This window comes from Monopterus albus, unplaced genomic scaffold (genome assembly GCF_001952655.1).
Source record: "Monopterus albus unplaced genomic scaffold, M_albus_1.0 scaffold42.1, whole genome shotgun sequence".
Lineage (NCBI taxonomy): Eukaryota > Metazoa > Chordata > Actinopteri > Synbranchiformes > Synbranchidae > Monopterus > Monopterus albus.
In genome coordinates this window covers 1887644-1909712 of record NW_018127922.1, presented here as the reverse complement: position 1 = coordinate 1909712, position 22069 = coordinate 1887644, and the positions used below count along the sequence as shown (strand labels likewise).

Sequence of the window (22069 nt, the reverse complement as noted above, 5' to 3'; positions counted from 1 at the left end):
CTTCATTGTATAGTAATATTGTGATAATAATTAATAATATTGTGATAATTTATTGTGTAGTGTGTTATGTTTGCCTGTATTGTTTATGCTGCTGACACTGTCTGCTGAGCATTTAGACTGTGCTGTACCAAAGAAATTCCACTGGTCTTGGTCATGTGGCCACTGAATTAAAGTGAAGTGATATCAGCACCAGAGAGCTAACATGCACCATTTGTAGTCACATGAATTAACTCTCAACTCAACCACAGTAATGCCGAGCTCAAAAGTATTTGCAGTTATTCATCCTTTTACTGGCTCTGGTTAAGTGTAAACTAATTTTAATATGTAATCAGGATTTCATTTATTTCTTCCTGTTAAGATGTTTAAAGCTACTCTACCTTATGTCTTTTCAGGCTAGAGGGTTTAGTGAGGCTCACAGCAAATGAACTCCATAAGCTGCTTGTAACTCATGGTTAGAGTGTGATGCCGACTAAATTAATTCAGACAAACCATCCCAATTTTAAGGATCATTTAATATTGCAATTATTCTGAATAGAGTAATATTTAAACAGATAATCTTGTAGTTAGGGAAACAGAGAACAGAGACTCTCCTCCTGCAATGTGATAGATAAAGCATTAAATAAGAAGATTGTCAAAAGCGTCAGTCCAGTCAGTTGTTGTTAGTCACGAGTCAGTCTTTGTCAACCCACAGTCAGTTGTCAGTCTTAATTCAGCGTCCCCCCAGCCAGCTGGGTCAGCGTCCCCCCACAAAGTATACTCTCCCTGTCACAGTAGCATTGTCATCCTCTCTCCTTCTTCTGCTCTAACCCAGCTTTTTATCTGCTCGCAATTACACAGCCCTCCATGGCCTGAGCCATGAAGACGCGGTCCCATGCCAGCTACCCACACACCTTCTTCCGAGCATTGCCTAAGCTGTCCAGTACATGAACATCTACAGTAGGTCGCATTGACCTAGCGCACATTTCCTTTTTCTAAACCTGAACAGGGCACACAAACGGTTCACATAAGGCTACAGTATATCCATTCCCTATCTGAGGAGGAAGTCACTCGGGATGTTGACCCATAGGTTAAACAAGGGGGACACGGCCCAAGATATTCTTGCCTGCTCCAGAAACAGATGAAGCTTCCATACACACTTAGCTCAGCCTTACATCCTTACACAACTATCACAAATAATATCTAAATATGAACTACATACTGTTACCTCTGAAACCTTGTTTATTTTTAACCACTACACGGTCTTTGCCCCTCCCATCACACCTTGTTTCATAGTGATGATGCAAACTATGGATGTCTGGTTGTGACAAACATGGAGTTTGAAGCTGGTGTTGGCATACAAATTTGAGTGTTTTTGCTGCTTTTAAAACTCCATCTCAAAAAGGAAAACTGATATTAACCCTGGATTTTACTCTTTGTTTGTCCCACTCTGTGCAAAAGAACGCCACCTCTTCATTCTGGCAGCCACTGCTTCAGACTTTTAGCAGACGAGAGCTCCTCCATGGCTGGCTGTTTGAAATGACTATTGTCGGTTCTAAAAAATGGTTCTTATATCCTTTGCTAGGTGGCAGGCTGGGCTAATGTGTGGACTATATTCTGACATCACAGGGTAGAGAAGCTGGAATTACATCAGAAGCGCTGTAGGCACTAGAGTGTCACGGAGGGGGGTAGTATAGCTAAGAGACGCCACATCCTGTCCCTTTTTTAATTGATTTATCAATGTGTAAAATCTTAGTTAATGTGCTTTTCATTTACTGATATTGAACAGTCAGTGAAGAAATCTAATCTGAGTAGAGTTTTTTTTTTTTTAATATTACTCTGCTGTATGTCCTATGTATCTTCCTACAGGATGACAGAGGCAAGTTCAACTTTGACCAGAGTAAGGTGATCAACCCAGAAACTGGAGAATCAGTGAGTTTGTGTATTGTCTACCTGTTTTTAACAGCATTCAAGTGGTAAATAAGAGTTAGTGTGACTAATGGTGTGAGTGAATCCTTTAGGTGTCCAGCTGGTACCAGGGCAGTGAGACCTGGGACAGTAAATTCTCCACGATTGCTTCCTCTTATGAAGAATGCCGTGCTGAGTGTGTTGGACTCTATCTGTGCTTCAACAAGCAAGTGCTCAGGTACGTCATACACTGAGTGTCTTATTCTTCCATAGTTTGATGCTGGAATAGAAATTGAATGAGGGCCTTGATTTAAATTTTAAGACTGCATCACTCCTGCTGCAGAATGAAGAGGGATTTTTATAGTTTTAAATACAGATTTTACTTATTAAAGACTTAAAGGGTACTCTAAAAACTTTGCAGAGTTTGTTTTAGTCCTCGTGGTTGTTTTTGCCACCTAACCCAGTAGATCCCTCAGATTTGGGTCTTGGGGATTTGGGAGCTGTCATAAAGTATGTAACTTACTAGCCAAACACATTAATAGAGGAACTTGAAGAATAGTAGTGTATTTTTAGGTTGTGTGGGAGTTCAGCTGCTTAGCTTGCTTTTGCCTCTAGCTGGCTCAGTACAGGCGACACTGTGTTCTGTGACCATTAGTCATGCACATTCTTCACTGATGACATTTCAGAGAGAATGATGCATCTCATCATTAAGGCCGGTTTAAAATGATGCTCATTAACCTTAAGTGATATGTGGCTGATGTAAGTGAGGGAAGTCAGTATGTTTAATGCTGTTGTTGTTGTTGGTTGTGTGTGTTCCAGTATTTTTGGCCTTGAAGGTCAGGATGCAGAGGATGTGGTGTATATCAACTGGCTCAGTATGGTTAGAGCTGGACTGTTGGGCCTGGAGTTTTACACACCTGAGACCAAGAGCTGGAGACAGGTAATCCACCTGCTTGCTTGTTTCTCTCTCCATGCTGCCTGTCCTCGTCTTTACTTGGCCGGTATTTATCAAACTTCCAGGAATTTCGCTGTAAAGAAGTTCCTTAGTTTTGGCACTGACACTCATTAATCAAGTGACTTACTCCTACTTGGAAGAGCAAAGTTGAAGTGGCTACGTGACGGGTCACATGTACAGTGGGTACGGAAAGTATTCAGACCCCCTTAAATTTTTCACTCTTTGTTATATTGCAGCCATATGCTAAAATCATTTAAGTTCATTTTTTTCCTCATTAATGTACACACAGCACCCCATATTGACAGAAAAACACAGAATGTTTGACTTTTTTGCAGATTTATTAAAAAAGAAAAACTGGTGGTGGTGTAAAACTATGGAATAATTTAAATGTGGACATAAAAAATAGTAATAGAATTGATGAGTTTAAACATAAGTATAAAGGTATGTGTCAATCAAGATATATGCAATAGTATATTACTTGTGTGGTGTAGAGGATAATTATTTATGTAGAGATACTGCTTAGGACTTAAATGTTGTAAGATGATGTCATGGGGTAGGACTAGATAAGTCTAACTTCTTCCTACTCCGTTCAAGCATGTACTAGGTATAAGTAAATTGATATTGGATTATTATTGTTGGATATGTGTGAAATTACATGTGTTGACATATCAACTGTTTTACATGCTTGAATGAATAAATCAAATCAAATCAAACTTAAATGATTTTAGCATATGGCTGCAATATAACAAAGAGTGAAAAATTTAAGGGGGTCTGAATACTTTCCGTACCCTCTGTATGCTCAGAGATACAGACTGACCTTATATCTGACATATTTTACAGTCATAAGGTCCTTTTAAAAAAACTCATTTAATCCTGTTTCTTTATTTTTGTCAAATCTTCAACGCTCTGCAGTAATTAACATGGGAAACAATCTAATATTTATAATGTATGAATACATAAATTCTAGGAAATTGGCTGAAATAGAAACTAAATGCTGCTTGTTAGACAATCATTGTAAATAACATCAGTGTCAGATATAGTTTTGATGTTTATCTGTACTGCTGATAAATGCTAAAAAAGAGATTAAAAAAAGATGTAACATCCAGTCAAATGTTCAGATACAAAAAATAAACCAAAATTATTCTATTCCTACTTGTATTGCTTCACATAATATATTGTTAATTTACTGTCAGAAAACAGATGTGCTCTGGTCTGTTTTTGGACAGTGGCCATCAAGGACTGCTGTGTATTTTTATGTCAGAAGAAGTTTTAAAAATAACCTTTATTCTTACATTTGGGAGCAGGAGTAAAAGTGAACTTTTACCTGTCACTTACATCCAAGATTGCAGGCCCTGGTTTTCAGCGTGCAAGTAATGAATCATAAATTTCAGGTGTACAGAACTTGAGATACACAGTGTTGGGTGAGCAGTGTTTACAAGATGAGTCAACATGCAGCTATTAACCATGCGTTTTGTACAACCTGACTGGCTCACTTCCACCTATCAGTGTCGTGTTATAACACAGCTTATATTAACTCTGCCTCGGTGTTTACATGAGTGTCAGGAGGTGTATACAGTGTTTGTCATGGGTATGTGCGTCTGTCTCAGGCTCACATGCAGGCTCGTTTTGTGATCCTGCGTGTACTGCTGGAGGCTGGGGAGGGCCTGGTGGGCCTGGAGGAAGTGACCGGACAGGACGGCAAGCCTGACATTCGAATCACACTGGACCGAAGCAAGATCCACACTGTGGGGAAAAGTGCCATCCACAGGTTCCTTTGTAAACTGCAGGTAGATCTATATCTGTACTTTTCCAGTTGCCCAGGCAGCAAAAGAAAAACACACAGTGAAGATGCACAGGAATTTCATTACATTAATACACCACTTGTCATTCCTTTTTATTAAAATTAGAGCAGAAACAAAAAGAAATTGTTCTAGCTTTGGAAGGGTTTGCTGTTTTTTTTAAGTCATATAATAGTAAATATAATATATTAGCATTTTGATCTCTTGGGTGTACTTGACGACTTTGAAACTGATGGACATCTTTTACAGTTTTTTTTTAATGTTTTATAGAGCAAAGAATATATGGTTACATTAAAAAAATATTCAGTATAACCAATAATAAGTTGAACTGTTAGTTGCAGTCTTTATTTTATATAACATTGAACTTTACATGAACAAAACATCAAAATAACCAACTTGCTGCATGCACTTTGATTAATTTGTTTAGTTTTTAATTAATTTGCTCTTTTAAATTTTTCATTTTTTTTCCATTTATTGCCATTACTGTATTGTGTGACTGTGGTGTGGCAGTGCTGTACAGTAACACTTAGTTTATTCTCACCGGTCACACCTGTGTGCCTGGTGCCAAAAATGATGTCACACCTGCTGGCGCGTGGTGTGTATTGATGTCATTTTCCCAGGTCACACCTCAGTTTTTCTAACTTGAAGTTCACCAAACAGGAAATGGACGAACTGGGGGCAAGAGTGTGTGAGCAGGTCCATCTCTCCAGACATTCAATACGCCATATACAGACATCTATGGTTTGGTGTGCTGGTTGTGTAGAAAGCTGAAATACGCCATCTACCACATGAGCATTCATTCAGCTGTTCTCTGGGTTTGATATCTGCTGGCTAGCTAGCCGGCTACTTAGCTATAGAATGTATTTCCTATGGATTTCTTCTTCTACTGCTATTCCAATGGTGTAGATTGTGTTTTTCTCAGCAGTGATACCTATCGTTTAGGAGAAAACTGTATTCATGAGTCAAGTGAAGTGAATATTCTTGTTAATAAGCCCTGTGTATGGTAACCCTGCTTAACCTGATTCCACTGCTTTGTAGGTCTTTAAATCCACAGCGGATGTGGAAGGAGGAAGAGCTCTGTATGACAGCTACTCCACTGTCGGTGACAGCGGCGCTCACAACTTCTTGCGACTGCGGGAGACAGTCCTGCTAAGGAAGGAAGATCGTAAGATGTTTGTCCAGGCCAATACCAGAGTCAGTGGTATGTACCTTTATCTGTTGTTGTGGGGATTCTCTCAGGTTTAACACAGATTCATGTATACAAATGCATATGCACATCAGTCTTTATTCTACCATCACTAGTAGCACAGTCACTAAAACCTGGAAATTCATTTGGCTCTATAGTTTGTCAAAACGCTTCTGTCATCAGACTGTAAATGTGGCGTTTTTATCCTGATTTTTTAAATGGTTATCAGGTCTACCCCCACTATATGACAGTTGGCGTAATACTCCACCTTCACATACACTTATGGTACATTTCCATTTGGTTGCGCTTGGTCAGCCAATAGAGACATTGATGTACTGTGTTAAGAGGTGGAGAAGTTGTTTTATCACAGTATACAAACTGTAGCATGGCTCTTAAATAGTGTTTACAGTTTGTCAGTGCTTTGATCAATATTTATTTACCTTAATAAGAAATCTAACATCATGTCCTTTTTTGGAGCCAAATTTGTGGCAAAATCATGGAACAGAAGGGTAATGTGACTGCACCTGTAGAGTGTGGTCATTTCTCTGCCACCATAGTCCTAAACATTTTGATTTTAGTAAAAAAAGATTTGATTTGAAAGATTACAGGAATAAATTCCAACAAAACAGCACTCAAAGAACTATGGAGTTGATTAGCTCATCTGTAAGCTCTAGCGATACTTCACCGGTAATGGAGACTTAGCTGTGTTAAATGATCAAAACAACAAATACCAGTAAAAAACATTTTGCTGTTCAAAATTTTGTACTTGGACTGTAACTGTAGCCTTGAGTTAATTATTCTGTTTGAGTCTGACTGTGTGTGGTTTACAGGCGACAGTGTAGAGCTGCTGGAATACGAAGGCAGTGCAGCTGGTTTGATTCAGTCCTTTACTGAGCGCTTCCAAGATGATGCAGAGCAGCTGGAGGCTGACCTTTTGGAGCTGAGCAAAAGAGACGCACCCTGCTGGTGTTAATGGAAATCTGCTTCAAAAATACCGACTGACATCAGACTTTCAACCTTATGTGATTGCAAAGTGATTCTCAATAGACGTTAAAACACAAAACCGAAGTGATTCAAATCCTTTCAAGGTTTTATACTTCAGGTGAAGCCATAAGACAACAACACAACTGCCAAAGACACCAGCCACAATTTTTCTTTAAGTTTCAGGTCTGTCTTTGCTAATTGGATCAATTACAAATAAATGAGCTAATTAGTATGACACATCACACTTTCAGAAACATTTTGGAAACATATTTTGTAATGGTAAATAACAAACTCACCATTAAACCAATGCTACTTGTCAGTGACATATAAAGGCATGTGGAAGTAACTGTAGCTGGTTTTCACTTTTTAATTGTGACAAGGTAAAATATTGGTTTCACAAATCTTGACAGAATGATCACTGTGAAATATGAGGCTAAAAATTACTCCATCTCTGTAGCTTGCTCATTAAGTCAAATGTTTGACCAGCCTTGATGTTGATGATTGACAGCTTTAAAGTAGCTGCTGTGAGAACCTAATGTTGACTGTAAGGTAAAATAATACTTGATGCTATTTTTTGCCAGGTATAGTATGAAGCTGTCACAGATTTACTTGATTGTGTGATAAACTGCAGTGTCTGGAATGTCTAAAAGAAAATGTAGTGTTGGATCTGCACAAATAAAATAAGTTTAATGAAGTCTTAAAACCTGTTTCATTTTTATGAAATTCACTCAAAAGCTGAGACTGACTTTCAGTATATTTTAATAAGATTAAAAAATAGACCTGGTGGTTCAACAGGGTGTTTCAACTGGGTGGCTCTGAAATTTCAACTTTTACCATTATGTCACAGTAGATGGCACTAGTGGTAGTTTTCTATCAAAGTAGGATTCCACAACTCAAAATCCTGTACAAACATATGACTGTGTACAATTTAAAATTTTCTCCCACAGGAACCTATAATTGTCTCTAATCCAAACCACTTTTGTCGCTCCAAGAACCTCTTATTTGATGCTCCACAGCAACAGCTGAACCGTAGAAACAGATTTATTCACGTCATCCTATTTTATGTTTACCCATTGTTCTATGATTGTTCTACTGTTTGGAATACAAAAAAATAATTCTGATTGCAAAGCTGTTTGAAAATAAACCAACAACAGAACACTAACGATATTACAATAATGAAAATTAAATTTTATTTTTAATTTTGTTGCAAAAAACAAAGGAAATTAAGAGTAATTGTGATTGTGAGGGATGACCTACATGTCCTGTTAGGTAGGAAATATCAAAACAGTACTATATGCTTTGGAAAATAAAGAGCATAATTTAAAAAAAAGATATGTGAAACCTGCAAAACAGTATGGCCTGTACATTTTGGGTTTTGTACTAAAAAACAATTTAATGTACTGCTTTGTTCTTGAGCAAACCAGTCATCTGTAATTCTAAACAGTGCTTCATGATACTACATATTGCAGTTTAGTTACATTCTAAAATATTTGTTCACTAGAGGCTTGTACCATAGTCCTGATTGTGGGCTGAGTAAGGTGGAGTCTCTGCTGCCCCCTCAAGTCTGCTGAAGGAACTGCAGCTGTCAGTGCCATTCAGAGAAGCAGTATTCATCTGTAAAACCAGACCATCTTCCCCCTCCTCCTTTTCCTGCAGTTCCTCAGTTATTTCATCATCTTCATCCTTATTTTCATTTGCACCTGCTCCCTCGTCCTCAGCCTCTCTCTCTGATCTTTGCTGATGTGGTCTTGAAGGAGTAGCAGGTGTGTGATAAGTCTGTTCTGCCACCTGAGAGAGGGATGGAGAAGGGAGGGAGGGGGCTTTAGGAGAAAGAGATGGGGACTGATAAGGCGAATGAGAGGGCGAAGCACTGGCTGAGTCACATGGAAAGGGAGAAGAGGTGACCTTGGGAGAAAGTGATGGGGATTGATAAGGCGAGAGAGAGGGAGAAACAGTGGGAGAGTTGTGAGGAGAGAGGGGTGGAGACACTTTGAGGAAAAGGTAAGCTGCTATGGAAGAAACAAATGGGGAGAGGTAAGAAGCAGGAGTGGAAGCATGTGAGAAACTGATCAATGTAGATGGTTGAAGGTAGTCTGACTCTTCTGCAACATGTTCTACTATTGCTGGCAGCTGAGGTGTAGCTTCCACTACCTTGACTTCAACTTGAGTCTGGTCTGATTCCTTCTGTTCTTGGCCCTGTCTCTGCATCTCAGGCACAAACTGAGTCGCCACTGATGGAGACTGGGAGCACAGTAAAAGGCCTAGGCCTTTACTGGATTGGCTGGTTCCTTCTTCTGGTTTCTGGGCTTTACATCTCCCCTTTCTTTTGGGCATTAGAGGTGGTGGAGGTGGTGGAGCAAGCGGGGGTGACAGCAAAGTTGAGGTCTCAGTGGAAACTCGCACCTTGATGCTGTGTTTGAACATGCGTTGTCTGGACAAAGTATTCCGAGACTGTGGGAAAAGTGGGTTGAGGAAACCGAGAGCACCCTGCCTGGAGCCACAGTCCAGCTCTCTTGGGCTGCGTGTTGTGATTGGACAGAACTGGTGGAACACAGTGGGAGTAGGTGCTGATTGTTTGGTGGCAATGTCTGTTTCAGGTACTGTCTGAAGCTGGTGGTCTGAGTCAGGCAGGGGAGCTGAATCAGAGCTCGTCTGTGGAGCAGCAGCGGGTGGGGCTGAGGTCACACCATCTGGTTTCTTCTCCTCATCCTTTTGGGGCTTAGGTGCCTCCCGTGGCCCACGGACATTTAAGTGGGAACTCCAAAATTCTAGAAAACAACACAGATGTTTATTCTTGTAGTCAAACTCGGATTTTTGCTTAATTGGTCTTTTTTTTTTACCTATCACTGTACGTTCCTTTGGAATTTTGATAATTTCATCAACTTTACAAATAAAGAATGAATATCTTAATACAAATGTGCAAAATATAAATAAATAAAAAGTAATTAAAAGTACTATATTTGTTGGCATATAAACTGGGCAAGAGGAAAAACCTACACACAATTTTTTTCCTGTTTGTTTTTGTTACCCAGCATCTGTGAGGTAATTACAGTATGTTTAAATCCTATAAGACCCAGGTATTTGATGTTGAGGTTACAAAATCTGCTATCAGAAAATAAGCAGTGTTCACCAACCTATTCCCATATGTGAGATGGACTCCAGCTCTTTGTGGGATGTTGCCTTTGCAATGGCTTCAGGAAGCTCCAGAGGAAAAGGCAATACATCTCTGACATACACAGACAATATATAATATTTACACCATCATTACTTCTTGCAAATCACTAAATATTGACAGTATTTAATGTAGATACATGGTGCAATTTGTGAAAAAAAAGAACCACAGCTGGCCTATGGGCTACAGTAGGTTTAGACAGTGAAGCCTGTTTTTTGTTTGTTTGTTTTGTTGTTGTTGTTTGCAGCTGTTAAAGCAACTTTTATAGACTAATTAAGAACTTTATTAAAATTAATCCCATTCTGAAAAGCTGTGCATGGATCAAGACCATGGAAACAGGATAATCACGTAGCTACGGTGTCATCTCTATTGTTACACAACAGCAAGCACTGACATTGATAGTCAGTTTCTGGTTTTATTGTTGTTTGCATTATAGAGTGTAATTACATTGCAGCACTTTAGATGTAAGTCTATTTTAAAAAATATTTTTATTTTATAAGTTCTTTTGATAAAGTAGCATTAATCATTATGAGGAGGGGGAAGAGAAAACTAATTCAGCAGAGACATATAGACAAGAGGGGCAAAATCTCCCTCATCTCCCCAGAAAATCACAAACTGTAATACAAAAAGCTGACAACACTGAGGGAGAGAAGGTAAGAAGGTGAAACAAGTAACCAAACAAAAAAGAGTTTATGGAAAAAGAGATAATAAAGGTGATACTAATAGAGAACAGTCAAATAAAATGAGAGTGAGGAGGACAAGATTTTACCTGCTGACACAGTAGAAGGAAATTAGTCTTGGGAGATCTGGAAAGCTGATGGCTGATGTCTCCAGAGACAGAGCTGGGGGCAAAGATGTAAAGGTGCAGACATTATTTTGGAGATGAAGAAGGGAAGTTAATAAGAACAGTGTGGCTGTATTACCTCTGGGTTCATATTTTTTTAGATTATCTGGGGGAAGTACAATTAATTAAAATACTTTAAACAGAGAAAATTTCTTGTGCTTGTGCTCAGAAGGCCACACGTGTCAAGATCCTTTATATGGTTTAGCTTATAATTAACACTGGGTATAGTTCCACCAACCATTTTATTAACCAGAAATTGATTTCCTGCATTCCAGGTACCCAGTGTTTGCTACTGGATCCTGATCATTTCAGTACAAATATTAAGTTTCAGAGACTTACATGTAAATGGAAAAATATGTTACTTTATTAAATGGTTGGCAGTATCGTACAGTACAAAAAATTAATATTCTCTTTTCAACTGGTGATCAAATTTGAAGTTAACCTCTTTACACTGCTAAAATAATCAAAGTAGTTTTTCATGCATTTTAATACTGTAAGTATATATATTTGATAAGTAGCTAAAACAATGGACTCAAACAAGCTTGACTCAATGTACAATTTAATTCAAATGATATATATATATATGAAATACAGTTGTTATGTTTTAACATGTTATCTTGATGTGTAATTGCTCTGCTGTGTTTATAAATTTCTGTTTCAAAGAAGGCAGAGTTGGTTTTAATGTGGGATGTTTGTTCTGATGTTTGTTTGCCATGGGACACAGGAATCACATACTGTATTTAAAACTAGTGTGGGTGCAGGCTTACTGGAGTCTTCCTCCCTGATGCCAAACTGCTGAACGAAGGATAGCATAACGTCATCTGCCAAACGCACACACAGCACATTTCTCTGGAACGTGCGGGACTTACGCACCAGGAATGTCTGCAGGACAACCCAACTGATTAATGACTGCAAAGTGTCCAAAAGTCCAAAGTGCATTGGACATGGAAAAAGAAGGCATGAGAGAAACATTGTATATGGAGTTATGTGTGTACATAATAACAAATAGTGTACTTGTGATTTTCTTTAATGTGTACTGTATGTGTGTATCTGACCCCAGGAGGCTCTTGCCGCAGTATGTGCAATGCAGTGGCAGGATTGATTGACAGCTGAAGCCAGACAGGAACTGTGAGCAGAAGGCGGTCCAGTATGGTGATGCTTTTCAAAGAGCCACATCTTTGATGCCCCAAGAACTTGCGCTTTGATGATGGGATGGGCTCTGGGAAATCATACAGAGGTTCTTCTTGCTGTGCCATCTACACACACACGCACACACACCACATGGTTATTAGTTGCCCAGTACCTGAGCATGTATTCATATACAGATGGCTGATAAATCAAACGAAATCAGCTGCCCCCCCCCACCCATCCATATGGCATGAGGGGTCACCTAATGGTTTGACGAGTATGAAAATTATGTGAATCAGATGCTACAGCCTTCACAGTCACCATATCTCAGCCCTGTTGAACACCTACAGGAGATTGTGGATCAATATGTTAGTCAGCGTCTTCACAACTTCACCAAAACACCAAATGAGGGAATATCTTTTAGAAGAATGGTTTTCATCCCTCTAGTAGAGTTCAGAGACTTGTAGAGTCAATGCCAAGGTGAACTGAAACTGTTCTGATGGCTCAACACCGTACTAAGGCACTTTATACTGATGTTTCCTTTAATTTGTCACCTACAGGTGGTTATTATATAGCTTTGTGATCACATTCAACAGGAAGATGGGTGGGATTGCGGCGCACACGCACACACACACACACACACACATGCAAAATAGATCTGCCTGGATTGCAACAGCAAGCCCAGACTTGGTAAAGTACAGCACCTCAGACAGAATTTAAATGAAATAAAATGGAGCACAAATAGAACAAACAAACTGCACAGAAGGTGACATTAAAAATGTAACAAAGATAAATAAATAAAATAAAGGCAACCGACATTGACATAAATTATTTTTCTGAACATGTAAAACATGTATTTTTCTGTTTAAAGCCTGCCCTCTGAATGCAATCTGCCTGGATCCACAGCGAGCCTTCCTGTTAAACATTTCTTCCGGGTTTCTGCCGTACAATCACAACTTGTTACTTAAGATCGTTTGTATCCTGCGAGTGTCATTTATTTACCTCTATGTGTTTTATCCCCTCCGGCTCAACGCTCATTATTCGTCCATCAAGTTCACTACGATCAGTCAACTTCTCTTCCACTGTGGCCTGTCATGACGTGTGCTCCCAGACCTGGAGGTGTATATATGGCTCCTCCTCCCTCTCTCACCTGATCTCACCTGGAAACAAATATGTAACAATCCTTATGGGCTGGAGCTAGGCACACGTGGTATTGTAATTTTACTTAACTATCATAGGACGAGCGACAGTCTTACAGCTATTATTAATAACTATAATAATAAAGTAATAATAATAACAATAACATTAACTAATAGTTCTTGTTAATGTAGGCCTAACTATAATTTGTAATGTAGCAGTATACTTTGTATGTTAGCTAAATAACATTATGCACAACTCAAAATATAATAACAAAGACATAAATGCATGTTATGATATACATATATTTTATGATTTTGTTATATGTCATGAACCGCCTTGGGAAAAGCCAAATTACGCCTCCGTGGCTGCCACTGCTCCTCAAGAAACCGGAGCCGGATGTGACGTTTGAAATATAACAGCTCCAGGACCGCGTTGGGTAAGAAGTCTCTGTACTCTTCTGGCAGAATTAATGCTTTTCCTTTTGTTTGGTACAAAATTTAAAACGCATCAGGATTAGTTATTATATTTTACAGTAACTCATACTAGTGAAAATAATCTAGCTTTAGCAGACGTTTCCACAACTCAACGCAGCAACACTGCGTTAGCATTAGCTAGTTAGCATAGCTAAGGCTAGCTAGCTACATCGTTCATGCTGGCGTTCAACAAGACGACCTGTACTGTCTGTACTTTTGGCTGTTTGTTGTGTACCTAGGGCTGAATTTTATGTTACTCGTTATGCTTTGTTTATCTGGTATTAGCTAATCTAGCAGTCCGCAGCCTGCTCTTAGCTGTACTTGATCAGTTTTCGCCGCGAAGATTAGCTAGCTGTATTATTAGCTTATCGGTTAGCTTAGCTAACAATACCTTACTAGCTAATAGCAGGCACATCTCACGAGATGTCAGTGGTAGTTATAACGTTACTTCCATTTTTGTATAGTAACCTAATTTAACAGTATCACTTCCACCGAATAAAATCAGCAACAAGCAGCTATTCGTAATTTTGTCTAAACGAGCGCCTCAATTTAACATTAAGTTAGATCCACAAGTTAATAATTAATTAGTGTAACGTCAATTTACCCAAACTTGTGCAGTGACATTAAAGATACCCTGTTCTAATAATCGATGTATCCTGTTTACTCTTTTGTAGATGTCTGGTTGATACCGAGATGAGCGGTGAGAACGTGAAGTTGTTTGTCGGGAATCTGCCCTTAGATGCAACTCACGACGAGCTGAACAAGCTATTTGCTCCATATGGAGAGATCAACACCTGTTCCTTGCTCAGACAGTATGCCTTCGTTACCCTGAAGGGAGAGGGGGCAGCAGACAGGTATTCAGCTTTCCAATATTATTTTTAATACAAGATGAATGAATTGCTGTTCAGAAAATATTCATATATATATATATATCTTAAGAATATAATGATGCACCAGTGTTACTATGTTACAGATGTTTCAAGTTACAAGCATATAAATTTGAACTATAAATGGAAAGAACTTTCCAATGTAGCTAAACCAGTAACTAGGAATCTTAATCTAAGCTTACATTCTTTTGTAAGATGGACACTTCTTTGCTTAATATTTCTCTAATAGAAACCTAAAATAGATTTAGCCATTATCGTTGTACAGCAACCTTGTTATTACTGCAAAGGGGCATGGTGTCTGAAGCATAAAAAGCAAAAGTCAAAAACCTGGGTTAGCTAGCTGTCTCTTAATGCTAACAAAATACACCTGGTATTCTAATAAAAAATGCCCTGACAGACTTGAATCAAATGAGAAAAAAAAAAATCTAAGAACTTCATAAAAGTCTAGGCTTTCATAATAGAACTGACAGGCTTTTTAAGTAAGGTGCTGTAGTATCTTAAAAAAACTTTGAGACATCAGAATAATTTTACAGGTTATTTGGGCAATAAAAATTAAGAACTTGACCACAGCAGAATAGCAAAAGGATTATGAAACCTTGCTTAGATGCATGTAATTCCCAGTAAAATATAAAGGTACATGTAAAGGTAACATTGGCAGCATTTGGCTGGTATGAATTTGCTGCAATTTAGTCTGTACATTTGTTTTATAAATTTTATTTTTAACCTCAGGTAAAATGTCAGTAATATTACTGTTGGTGTTTTCTGGTGTACACCTGATGAAGAAGGTAATTCTTTCTTACCTTCACAGGGCTATACGGCATCTTGATGGCAAAGAGTACAGAGGCAGGCCCCTGGTGGTGGAAGAGTCACGTGCACGCCCACCCAACTCCACTAAAGTATTTGTGGGGAACCTCAGCGCAACATGTTCAGCAGATGACTTGCATGGGCTGTTCTCAACCTTTGGAAGAGTTTTAGACTGTGATAAAGTCAAGGGTGAGTTAGAAAGTTAATCACCAATACTTACTGGTACAACACAAATATATGTACATGAAAACTTTGAGCCCGATTTTAAAGATAGTAAAGTCTGAACCGAAGCCAGTTTGCTTGAGTCTAGTGCAAGGTAACCATTTTGATATTACAATGTTTTAACTTTAATCAAGTCTTTCTGGGAGCACAGTTTCACACATTTTATATTGTCTCTTGCTAATACTGATTTTCTGCTTCATATATACTGTACAGCCAGATTATGCTCAAATGTTGGCTATGCATTTGTGCATATGGAGAGAAAAGAGGATGCCGTGACAGCTATTGAGGCGCTCAATGGGACTACGTTTAAGGGCCGTCAGTTGGCTGTAGAGCTGTCCAAGACTCAGCCTTTGATCAACCAGATTGTAGCAGCTGGAAATTCAGCCAACCCACCTGGTAATGTAACAACAGGTGGAGAAAGAGGGATCCACTTTGTGTTCTGGATGGAATTGAATGCTGTAAACAGCTCATGATGCTCATTATGTTTTCTGCTCCCTTTGCAGGTGGCAGAGAGGGTCTTCTTCCCCGGCCACCTCTGTGTGTGCTGCAGCTGCAGCTGCTGCTGCAGGTCTGCCTATACAAGTAAGTTCATTCTCTAGCCTGGTGCCCTCTATCATGAGAAATGTCTAATTATTGATCTCTAGAAACTAAGGCAGGCTTGGAAAAAAATAACTGCTTGTGAATCATATTTTTAAACAGATTCTTTATAAAAACATATTCTCACACATTATTGTTCTTAAATACATTAGGTTTGAGTACATTTCCAAAAATTTTAAATGCTGGCATCTCCTGTCTTGCTTTGCAGGTTCAACAAAGTGTCCACAACTCATTCTACAACACCACATCCTTTGACCCCACCTATGCTGCACTAAAAGGCATCACAAGTGCTAAAGGTGCAGATGGGGTGATATATGGTGCTCTTGCCAGCCAGGTGTATGGAGCTGTTGCTGACCAGGTGTACCAGGATATGGCCAATCATAATCCTGGAGCTGTTGTTGAAGAAGTAGAGCCACAGACTCAGCCAGATCCAACAACACTTTTTGAGGCAGCAAGAGCCAAGTTCTTTCAGGAGGGACAGAAGGTATATTACCATTTGACTGAAGGATATTTAATGCTCGTCTACATGTATATTTCTGTTGCTAATAATGTTGCACCTTTTATGTATATTTACTGATAAGGTTCTGGCAGAACAGCAGGCAGGGAGAAAGGCAGCAGCTTCAGATAATGAGCGGGACCGCAGTCCAATCAGAGGAAATCGAGCCCCCCTCCTCCCTGACCCTGTTCCAGGTTCCTTTGCTCAGATTCGACCCAAAAGACGTGCCCTGCTGCCAACACCACCTGGAGGACCTGAAGATCCCGCAGCTGCCACCACAGCTCCTGAAGGGTCAGATCCTGTTGCTAGGTATGAACTAAGCTGCTAATTAAGCTTAAAAAACTGTTAAGCTAACTGATTTTATGAAACAACAACCAGGTACTTAACAGTATATACTGCTACCCAGCAGCAGGTAAAGTACTGAGGTATGTAAGGCTAATAACATATTTTCATCTTTACCAGCTTCAGCATCAAGTGTGATCAACCTAATAATGCATCAATAATTGTAACCCCATAATATAAATGTGGCCGTCAGCATATGAGTGGCCCTACTTTTGAATTTGTACTTTAGGTTATATTTTGATGCTTTGATGATACTTTTGTACTTCTGCTTAAGTAATATTTTAAATGCAGGACATTTACTTTATTTTTACTCCATAGTACTCCTATTTTTACTCTAGTAAACAATCTGAGTACTACTACTGCTGGTTTTTGGTTTTGGTAACTGCCATGTGTGTTGTAAAGGGGAGGGGAAAAACAAATCGGAGTGCTCAGTTGTATTTGTTGTTAACGTTACGTCTGCAGCAGTGGAGAACAGCGTTTCTGCTGCGGTGTTAACCACCAGAAAAGGCCAGCATTTTCCAAAATGGGCACGTTTGTAGAAACAAGGTCTTTTTTTGTCCCAGTAGTTTGATTGAAGTGCTGCAGTGTGTTGCTGAGCTGCTCCTGTTTGTTAAAAAGTTCACTGCTCCTCTGTTTGTGATGATAACAGTCAGTTTATTTACGTAGCACCTAATAAAATCAGCGATAACAAAAACCTGGAACATTTAAGAAACACAGACTCTTCCTTTATTTCAGGTCAGATGTGGTTTTAGACTACTCTTTTTCTATGCTCCTTTCTTCTGCATCCTCCTCACCTCTTCCACTGTATCATGCCCTCCAGGTCTTACACAGAATACTACCAGCAAATGCATCAATACCAACAGTATCAACAGTACCAGCAACAGTACCAGTACCTCCAGTATGCCTACACCAATCCTCCTCCGCCTCCTCCACCTCCCCCAGCCACCACACAGACACAGGCCCCCACCACAGCCACTGCACCGCCAGGGACGTACACGGCACCACCAACATACACTGCATCAGAAGCGTATGCGCCACCAGGAACATACGATGCTTCTGGAAGTTACAGCGCCTCATCGGGGAGCTATGATGCTTCATCTGGGAACTACGATCCCTCGTCAGGAAGCTACGACACCTCGGCTGGCTATGATGCATCTGGGGGCTATGGAGCATATGATTCATCAGGAGCTTACGCAGCAGCGGGAAGCTACACAACATCCACACCGTATGAGCAGACACCCGCACATGGGCAGTCCATGCCCCAGTGCAATGATTACCCTTATCACACGCCAGAACCCCCTTATCGATAGTCCTACCCCCATACACTCCTTCCCCACTGCAGGTGTGTGTGTGTGCGCGTGCGCATGTGTATTTACATAAGGGACCGTTTCAAGAGAAAAATCAGAGATTGAGCCAGGTTGTAATTCAAATGTGCTTTAACTCGGAAGCATCTCCCCCTTTGTACATCTTAGCTGACTTGTGGCTAACTAGCTTGCTTGACATTTGCTGCCTGTTGAGCTAAGTGGGTGATTATAAGTAAATAGAGTTGGGAGTGAGACAGCTAGTCTTGGATTATATTGAAACATTCTGGTTCTGTTGAATGAACATCTGGTTCATTGTTGAATACAAAAGCATAAATTTTTCTTGTGACAAGGTTTGACTCGGGTCAGAGTTGGATTTCATAAGAGAAGCTTTCTGGATCAAGGCCTCCTATATACTCTATATTCAAGTTTGCAAATTTGGAGTCTTCTTTCAATGGTGCATTCCAGAATGCGCAATCCAAAATTTATCAAACTAAATTCTTAATTGCATTATCAGTGTTTTGTGTTGGGTACAAAATTAAAACTACTCCTCAGTCATTACCTAACAATTTATATCTGTTTTGACAATGTTGTACTCTTGACCTGTATTCAGATTACTCAAAATTAACTTCTTAGTCTTTTTTGCAGTGATGGAAATCGAGATCTGCACAGGCACACATTCCTTCACAATGGCCCAATTTTAAATGTACCTCTAAGCTTGAAGAACACCTTGTGTGGAGTATGTAATAGGCCTTGCTTTGAATTCTGTTGCATTATCCTTTTTGTAATTTCCAGTGTGTTCGTCCAGACATTTGAGTGGTGCATCAGACAGATTTAATTGCCTTTACTCGAGAACCTTCAACTGGTAAAAAATTAAGCTGGTGTGTTAATTAGCCAGATATTCTTATGAATACATTTCAGGCTAGTTTTACTGTGCTGAACAGGTTTGGTGCTGATGAAGCAACTCGCGCTTAAAGTGGTGACTTATTTTTTTTCCCCTTGCAGCTTTGGGACATGGAAAAGTCAGTGTGGCAAAAGTCACGGGTCAACTAGTGGAATTGGCTATTAAATGTATTGTCGATCATAGTGTTTTTTTTCCTCTGATTGCATTTGGCCTGCTAGTGTCAACAGTTTTCCTGAGCCTGCCTATTGTTTTCAGGGTGCGAAGAGTGGCTCGAGTACATTTCTAGTCCACACAGACATCCTGTTTTAACTGGGAGAGTTCGCTTAACTTATGTTTATTACCAGTCTGTGAGTTTGCTTGAAGTTTCACAGTTAAGAAGGAACTTTTCATGCGACTATGATAACAACAGGTTATAAATACAGAACAGATGTTTTCAGCAGTGAAATTGAAATACATGACTTAGATGTTCTCTTGGAGTGGTTTGCCATGATTTACCTTGCTTGTATGTTTTGTTTTTTTGCTTAGCTCGGGCTGTCATTGTTTCGACACAACCAAGTCCCACTCTGAAGTGTTAAATATATACTTCCAGAGTTTTTGGTCAAACATCAGTGTGTAAAGTCCTGACAAAGGAATCTTGAAATAATTTTGTAGTCATTCACTTTTCTCTTTCTCTTTCTATTTCAGTTGTATGTTGAATTGCTGTCAGAGCATCCAGTGTGAAAAGCAAGTTGATTGCCCCCACATATTTCTATGATAACTCTCAGTTGAAGCCAGGTTTTGGATGTTTTTTCAGACTGAAGATGAGCAGTTGTTTGCCTTGATTTTGGATGTGTGTATTTGCATTACGATTGAAAAGACAGAGCAGTGGCTGTGATGTTGAAACAAGCTGAAAATTAGAGATACTTAATTTGTTTTTGACCTTTTCTGTCATTAGCTTTTGTTCAAGTTTCATCAGCTGCTGTCACAGCTCTCCTTACAGTAGAAGCCAGTGGTGATCTAGAGGGAAAGTTGTGCTAGTCTTCATACCAGAAAATGTACAATTTGGCACTCCTAAATACTTTAAACTTTATTTTAATCTCAAAGCAATGTCAATTAACATTTGGTAAGAATATTGACAATTAATAATAAGGTGAAGTGATTGTGTTTCGTCATGTGAAGATGGCGAATAGATGAGATGAGCTAGGACAGTTGAGTTGTCTGGCTGAAATTGGATTACCATGATGCTTGTAGCATGTAGTGAAGCATGTTGAGCCACTGTGGCACACAAGTGGGTGACCTGAACATGCTGTAAAAGCAGACGTTACATATAATTTGAAGTGCACATTCTTAAAATTGGAGAGAAGCGATTCATCAATTGAGCTAGAACAGCTACAAGTGTATTTTTTGCTAAATGCAGTGTAGTGGCATGGTGCCGGTGTGCGTAGCGTAGGGGATTGACTGTGGATATGATGTGACACACGCAGTGCTGTGGGTGAATATGAACGTTGTTTTGGACTCAGTAAAGGCCGCTGATTTTCCCCTGAGCAGCAGTGAGAAGGGCTGATGACCTTTTCTTTTTCCCTCTTCTGATCTCACCAGAAAAACAGTTCATTTAGACACATGGCTAGGATCACTGGTCTTCCCTATCACATCTAGACAACTGTTCAAGTCCACACTTGTATCTAGATATCATTTAACAGCGTTCTCATGTAAAGCACACATACAAATGATACTAATGCACACCTGATTTCCGCCTGTATTTCATTGACTTACAGTAGTTGTTTCGTTCGTGATTGTATCACAGATTAGTTGCTTATTTCTTGATCGCCACCTAAACTGGTAGTGCTGTATTAGGTTTCAGAGACACATAGCCTCCACATTTCCACATTATTCCACCTTCTCCATGTGAACTGTTAGTTGCATGCCTTGTTGTTGCTGCTGCTCCAGCCACCTTCTTCCTCTTGCTGATTATTACAGCTAGAGTGGGAGGGAGCCAAACTGAGCCCTTGCCCTGGACGTACGCCACACGCAGCTGTAGCGTGGGATGGGGAAAACAGCAGCGTTAGGCCTGAAACTGCTTTGGACGATGGGGTGCCCCCCCGCTAAGGTAAACACTCAGACCACACACTCCTGCCCCTCCCCGAAACACGTGTACACACTCATAAGCTCACTCATACACACTCATAAACTCACTCGTATGCAGATGCACCTTTTCCGTACTTTATATTCCTCGTCTGTCTTCAGGGATTTTTGATTGTCAATATTCCAGATTTTTGGAAATTGCTCTCCCATCTTTTTCTTTTTTTTTTTTTTTCCTTTTAATGGGACATCATATCCCTACATTTCCCTCAAGCTTACTGTTCTCATGCATTCCTTCTCCCAACATGCTGGCCCCACACCCATGATTTTTTGAGGACACGTAATCTGTATTTTAGTCTAAATCTGAACCTTTTCTGATGCAGACGTTGTTGGCACATCACGTATCTAATATCCTGTTGGTCAAGAGTGCCAGGCAATCGCAGCCAGAGCTGGATATGGGACATTTAGGTAGGATGCGTTGTTTTAGTTTTTGTACATGAGCCCCTGGGGCCACTTTGGGGTTAAGTGCCTTGTTTAAGAGCACATTGGTAGGCCCTCCATTTCAGAGTTGAATAACCTGGCTCTGGATCGGTTGCTGGTTCAACGCTCAACTCCCCCTCTCCCCCAAAACAGCAATTTTTGATGCCACATTGAACTTGTATGAATGACAATGAACACAAAAATTATCATTTTGTTTTAAAATACATTTTGTCCTATGTTCTCTGAAATGTTTATCAATAAATAAATTTCAACTGAACTTTAGCTTCTTTGTGTGAATATTTGAAGATGCAAGTTTCACTCAGTGATGAATCAGTGCTTTGGTATTGACTAATTGCCGTATCATTACTATTGAAGTGTTTGTGGAGGAGGCATGAAATAACTATTAAGAGCTC

General features: G+C 39.6%; 3 protein-coding genes across 4 annotated transcripts in view; 2 read left to right on the top strand and 1 right to left on the bottom strand.

Moving 5' to 3' along the window:
* The window catches only part of dpp3 (dipeptidyl-peptidase 3), a 17735-nt gene extending 10224 nt beyond the window's left edge, over window positions 1-7511 (top strand). For both annotated transcript variants that reach the window (XM_020599720.1, XM_020599719.1), the window contains exons 14-19: window positions 1846-1908; window positions 1998-2122; window positions 2704-2824; window positions 4447-4626; window positions 5677-5839; window positions 6655-7511. In XM_020599720.1, the coding sequence (XP_020455376.1) occupies window positions 1846-1908; window positions 1998-2122; window positions 2704-2824; window positions 4447-4626; window positions 5677-5839; window positions 6655-6797 (795 nt within the window). In that variant the 3' untranslated portion in view covers window positions 6798-7511. The remainder of the gene's footprint in view (window positions 1-1845; window positions 1909-1997; window positions 2123-2703; window positions 2825-4446; window positions 4627-5676; window positions 5840-6654) is intronic.
* A 511-nt stretch (window positions 7512-8022) lies between these two features.
* LOC109959950 (ras and Rab interactor 3-like) lies at window positions 8023-13125 on the bottom strand. The gene is made up of 6 exons (XM_020599722.1): window positions 12955-13125; window positions 11880-12080; window positions 11592-11706; window positions 10750-10822; window positions 9943-10034; window positions 8023-9576 (listed from the first exon to the last, which is right to left on the bottom strand). The coding sequence occupies exons 1-6, from the start codon at window positions 12988-12990 to the stop codon at window positions 8306-8308; spliced, it is 1788 nt and encodes a 595-aa protein (XP_020455378.1). The 5' UTR covers window positions 12991-13125; the 3' UTR covers window positions 8023-8305.
* Window positions 13126-14258: 1133 nt separating this feature from the next.
* Window positions 14259-19125, top strand: LOC109959990 (uncharacterized). The gene is made up of 7 exons (XM_020599790.1): window positions 14259-14419; window positions 15261-15445; window positions 15787-15874; window positions 15982-16060; window positions 16284-16559; window positions 16657-16880; window positions 17734-19125. Exons 1-7 carry the CDS (start codon window positions 14259-14261, stop codon window positions 18221-18223), a joined length of 1503 nt encoding a protein of 500 aa, XP_020455446.1. The 3' UTR covers window positions 18224-19125.
* Window positions 19126-22069: the final 2944 nt, after the last annotated feature.

What these genes read in the sequence shown, in the direction of transcription:
- LOC109959990 (XM_020599790.1), top strand. Translation starts at nt 14,259, where the DNA reads ATGAGCGGTGAGAACGTGAAGTTGTTTGTCGGGAATCTGCCCTTAGAT. An exon ending in GGAGAGGGGGCAGCAGACAG is followed by an intron (nt 14,420 to 15,260) that starts GTATTCAGCTTT and finishes TTACCTTCACAG; the next exon opens with GGCTATACGGCATCTTGATG. An exon ending in CTGCAGGTCTGCCTATACAA is followed by an intron (nt 16,061 to 16,283) that starts GTAAGTTCATTC and finishes CTTGCTTTGCAG; the next exon opens with GTTCAACAAAGTGTCCACAA.
- LOC109959950 (XM_020599722.1), bottom strand. Translation starts at nt 12,990, where the DNA reads ATGAGCGTTGAGCCGGAGGGGATAAAACACATAGAG. An exon ending in AGGGGATAAAACACATAGAG is followed by an intron (nt 12,081 to 12,954) that starts GTAAATAAATGA and finishes GTGTGTGTGTAG; the next exon opens with ATGGCACAGCAAGAAGAACC. An exon ending in TGCGGCAAGAGCCTCCTGGG is followed by an intron (nt 11,707 to 11,879) that starts GTCAGATACACA and finishes GTTGTCCTGCAG; the next exon opens with ACATTCCTGGTGCGTAAGTC.